Source organism: Spinacia oleracea, chromosome 2 (assembly GCF_020520425.1).
Source record: "Spinacia oleracea cultivar Varoflay chromosome 2, BTI_SOV_V1, whole genome shotgun sequence".
NCBI lineage: Eukaryota > Viridiplantae > Streptophyta > Magnoliopsida > Caryophyllales > Amaranthaceae > Spinacia > Spinacia oleracea.
This window is the reverse complement of record NC_079488.1, coordinates 63,703,508-63,707,146: the sequence shown is the minus strand read 5'-3', so window position 1 is coordinate 63,707,146 and position 3,639 is coordinate 63,703,508. Positions and strand designations below refer to the sequence as shown.

Here is a 3,639-nt window from a genome sequence, read left to right as displayed (position 1 = left end):
CATCAAGAAGATAAAGAAGGAGGAGTGATGATAAAAAAAAAAGGCTTCCTAATGATTGTTAGTTAGTTTATTTTTCTTGTTTTCAAATTGTTCCTATGGATGTAATACTTGTTTAGGGACTTCCCTAGCAAGCTTTTTAGTGTGTTTAAGTATTAGGCTTAAGGTAATTTGTGGAGTTGGAAAAAAAAATCAATGTAATGCGAGAATTTGATGAAATAAAATGAAGCCATTAAGAATGTTTTTCGTTCTAAAAAAAATCTGCATTGCACGATTTAATTAAGACCATAATGACTTGTTAGTTTCAGATATTGAATCCTCACATGATAAGCCCAAACATGCACTTATGACCATGGATGAAAAATAAAGTATTCACGCAAATGATGACACTAAATTACTCTAGTAAATGCAAAGGACTTATAAGGATTTACACATGGTAAATTTTGATTATGTTGTGATGATAAATTTAGAAATATACACATATACATAACATATATATGTGTATGTTAGAGCTGTCAAAAAACGACCCGACCCGAAAACCGACCCGAAAATACTGGGTCCTGAACAAGATATTGTGACCCGTAACCCGATTTTATCCGAACCCGAGCAACCTGAAAAGGAATGGGTCAAAACCCGACCGAACCCGTTTTGGACCCGACCGATTGAAAATCATTGTATTTATAGTAATAAATGAGATTATGAGAAAATTTAAGCATAAAAAACACGTTGTTTTTACTATTGTTCTGTGTAATATGATTTTAATTTGAATTATACGCCATTTTATGGTTGAATTAGACAAAATGTAAACTTTCGTAGGTAAATTTGTTAATTTGTGCCAATATTTTGTATATTTTTCACCTAAATTAATGAAAATATAATGCGCGTTTTAAAATCTCTTAACCCGTTGGGTCGGCCTGAACCCGAAAGTTCTGGGTCTTGAACAAGCATTTGTAAACCCGAACCCGAAAGTGACCGACCCGATTCAACCCGAACCCGAAAGTAATTTTTTACAACCCGACCCGACCCGTTTGACAGGTCTAGTGTATGTATATATATATACATACAAACACAATGCATCACGTTTTTTTTTTTTTGGGCTTCTCTCTATTCTTTTCTTATGATCCACTTATTTCTTAGGCTTTTTCTCTCATCTCTTTTCTATTACTCTCCTTTTATGCCCTTCTTTTTTTTTGGCCTAATGGATCTTGAGAGTTAAGTGGCATACATCATGTGAGCTAATTGCCCCTTGACTAATGCATTGGCCTTCTCTCTAATGGCTAGGCTAGTGCCTTTTCAGCCTAAAAAGTAGGATAAGTGAATATGTAATGGATTTCACCTTTATTTTTGACCGAATCCACACGGATTGCCTACGTATCCCATGATAAGGGAATCAGGTCAAAGCGTAGTTCAGGATATTACGGGGCTTACTTTTCCTAATTAATATATCTGAAAGCTATCTTAATCATACTAGGGTACATCATGGATCATATGACCATCAAAATTACTAGACATAATATTTCTTAAGCTGGTCAAGGTTGGTAAAATGGAGGAATTCGTCGCCGTTAAGATCGACCAGTTTCACTGCCCCTGCTGAGGTGATGGGTTTGACCAGAAATGGGCCTGACCAGTTAGGCTTGAATTTCCCACGAGGATCATGTATTGGAGCCCGATTCTCTTTCAAGACTATATCCCTTCTTGAATGCCCCTATCTCGAACTCTTTTATTGAAAGCTCGCGCGATACGTCGTTGATAAAGTTGGATGTTGTTTAAGGCTTCCAATCTTCGTTCGTCTACTAGGGTCAGCTCGTCGTACCGAACCTTGCACCATTGATCTTCGGATATCTCGCTTTCATTCATAACCCGAAGTGATTGAATTTCGATTTCCACGGGAAGGACAGGTTCCATTCCATATACTAGAGAATACGCAGTAGTCCCTGTTGGAGTCCGAATAGAAATCATATACCCCCAAAGGGAATATGGGAATTTTTCAGGCCATTCTCGGGTTTTCTCGGTCATTTTTGCAATTATCGTTCGAATGGTTTTGTTGGCAACTTCAACTGCTCCATTGGTCTGAGGACGATAAGGGGAAGACTGATGATGTCTGACCTTATATTTCTCAAGAGTTTCTTTTAAGTGTCCTTCGAAGTGAGAGCCGTTGTCAGAAATAATTTCAAAAGGCACTCCGTAGCGACATATGATGTTGTTGATCACAAACTTGGAGACTTGCTTTTCCCCTAGCTTTACATATGACGCTGCTTCAATCCATTTCGAGAAATAGTCAATAGAAACCAGAATGTATTGATGCCCGTTCGAGGCGTTTGGGTGAATTTGTCCGATGATATCTATACCCCAACTTGAAAACGGACATGGAGAAGTGAGATTATGTAACGAGGTAGGTGGCATGTGATTAAGATTTGTGAAAAATTGACATTTCTTGCAAGTCCTCACAAAATGGACACAATCGCTTTCTAAAGTGGTCCAATAATAACCTGCTCGCAAGATTTTTCGAGCTAGCATCCTGCCATTCATGTGCGGACCGCATTCACCACCATGGATTTCTCCCATGTATTTTTTCTCCGTCAATACACAATTGCAGAGTACCATCAAAACCCTTGCGGTACAATCTATCTTTCAGTATTACGAAGTGAGCTGCCAATCGCCGGATAGCCAATTGGTCTTTTTATGACTCTCTTCAGGATATTGACCGGTGATTAGAAAATTAATAAATATCAGCATACCAGGCATATTTATCATCTTGCAAAGTCAATGCAGCAATCATATGTTCAAGGTTGACTACCGGTGAATCATTTTCCTCAATAGTCACAGCTCGAATTTTTACGTTGTTTTCCCATGTTAAATTTACCGCTAAGTTTGCTAGCGCATCGGTAAAACTATTTTGCTCTCGGGGAAGATGCTTGAAGTTAATATCTTCGAAGTACGGAATGAACTGTTGGAGATACTCAGTATAAATTTGCAATCTCTCATCTCGGACTCTCCATAATCCAATTGTTTGAGAGATAATGAGGTTAGAATCCCCATAGACTGAGGTAATTTTCCCCTGCCGCTAAGGTTGCCTTAACACCATAAATGCAAGCTTCGTATTCTGCCATGTTGTTTGTTGTTGGAAAACTCAGCTTCACAGCAAAAGGGATATGAATTCCATAAGGATCAATGAGCAAAACACCTGCGCCATTGCCCCTTCTATTAAATGCTCCATCAAAGTACATTTTCCACCTAGATATCCCAATGTTGAGTAAATGTTCATCTAGAAAATTGTCATCAAATTCATCTCCTAATATTAGTCCATCAGCCAATGCTTCAGATATCGCCCTTCCTTTAACAGATTTCTGGTTTACACATTGAATATCAAATTCTGAAAGCATTGCATGCCATCTCGCGAACCTCTAAGTGAGATTGGTTTCTCAAAAATGTACTTGATAGGATCTAGTCTTGAGATAAGAAAAGTTGTATCAGCCTGTAGGTAATGTCGTAGCTTCTTAGTGGCATATATGAGGGCGATTCAAGCTTTTTCTAAAGGATTGTATCTGGTTTCATAATCCAAAAACTTTTTGTTGAGGTAGTAGATGGAAATTTCTCTTTTGGTGCCTTCTTGGTATTGAGCCAATAACGCTCCCATGGAAG

General features: G+C 38.2%; 1 protein-coding gene across 1 annotated transcript; it reads right to left on the bottom strand.

The window, feature by feature from the left end:
• Positions 1-1,680: 1,680 nt before the first annotated feature.
• Positions 1,681-3,380, bottom strand: LOC130467463 (uncharacterized). Its single transcript, XM_056835972.1, has 3 exons — positions 3,072-3,380; positions 2,736-2,944; positions 1,681-2,350 (listed from the first exon to the last, which is right to left on the bottom strand). The coding sequence occupies exons 1-3, from the start codon at positions 3,378-3,380 to the stop codon at positions 1,681-1,683; spliced, it is 1,188 nt and encodes a 395-aa protein (XP_056691950.1).
• Positions 3,381-3,639: the final 259 nt, after the last annotated feature.

Bases quoted from the DNA above. Each gene is read 5' to 3' on its own strand.
- LOC130467463 (XM_056835972.1), bottom strand. From the start codon at position 3,380: ATGCTTTCAGAATTTGATATTCAATGTGTAAACCAGAAATCTGTTAAA. The intron at 2,945-3,071 runs GCAACCTTAGCG...TATCTCCAACAG, and splicing joins CTTGCATTTATGGTGTTAAG to TTCATTCCGTACTTCGAAGA. The intron at 2,351-2,735 runs GTATGCTGATAT...TCCGTTTTCAAG, and splicing joins CAAGATGATAAATATGCCTG to TTGGGGTATAGATATCATCG.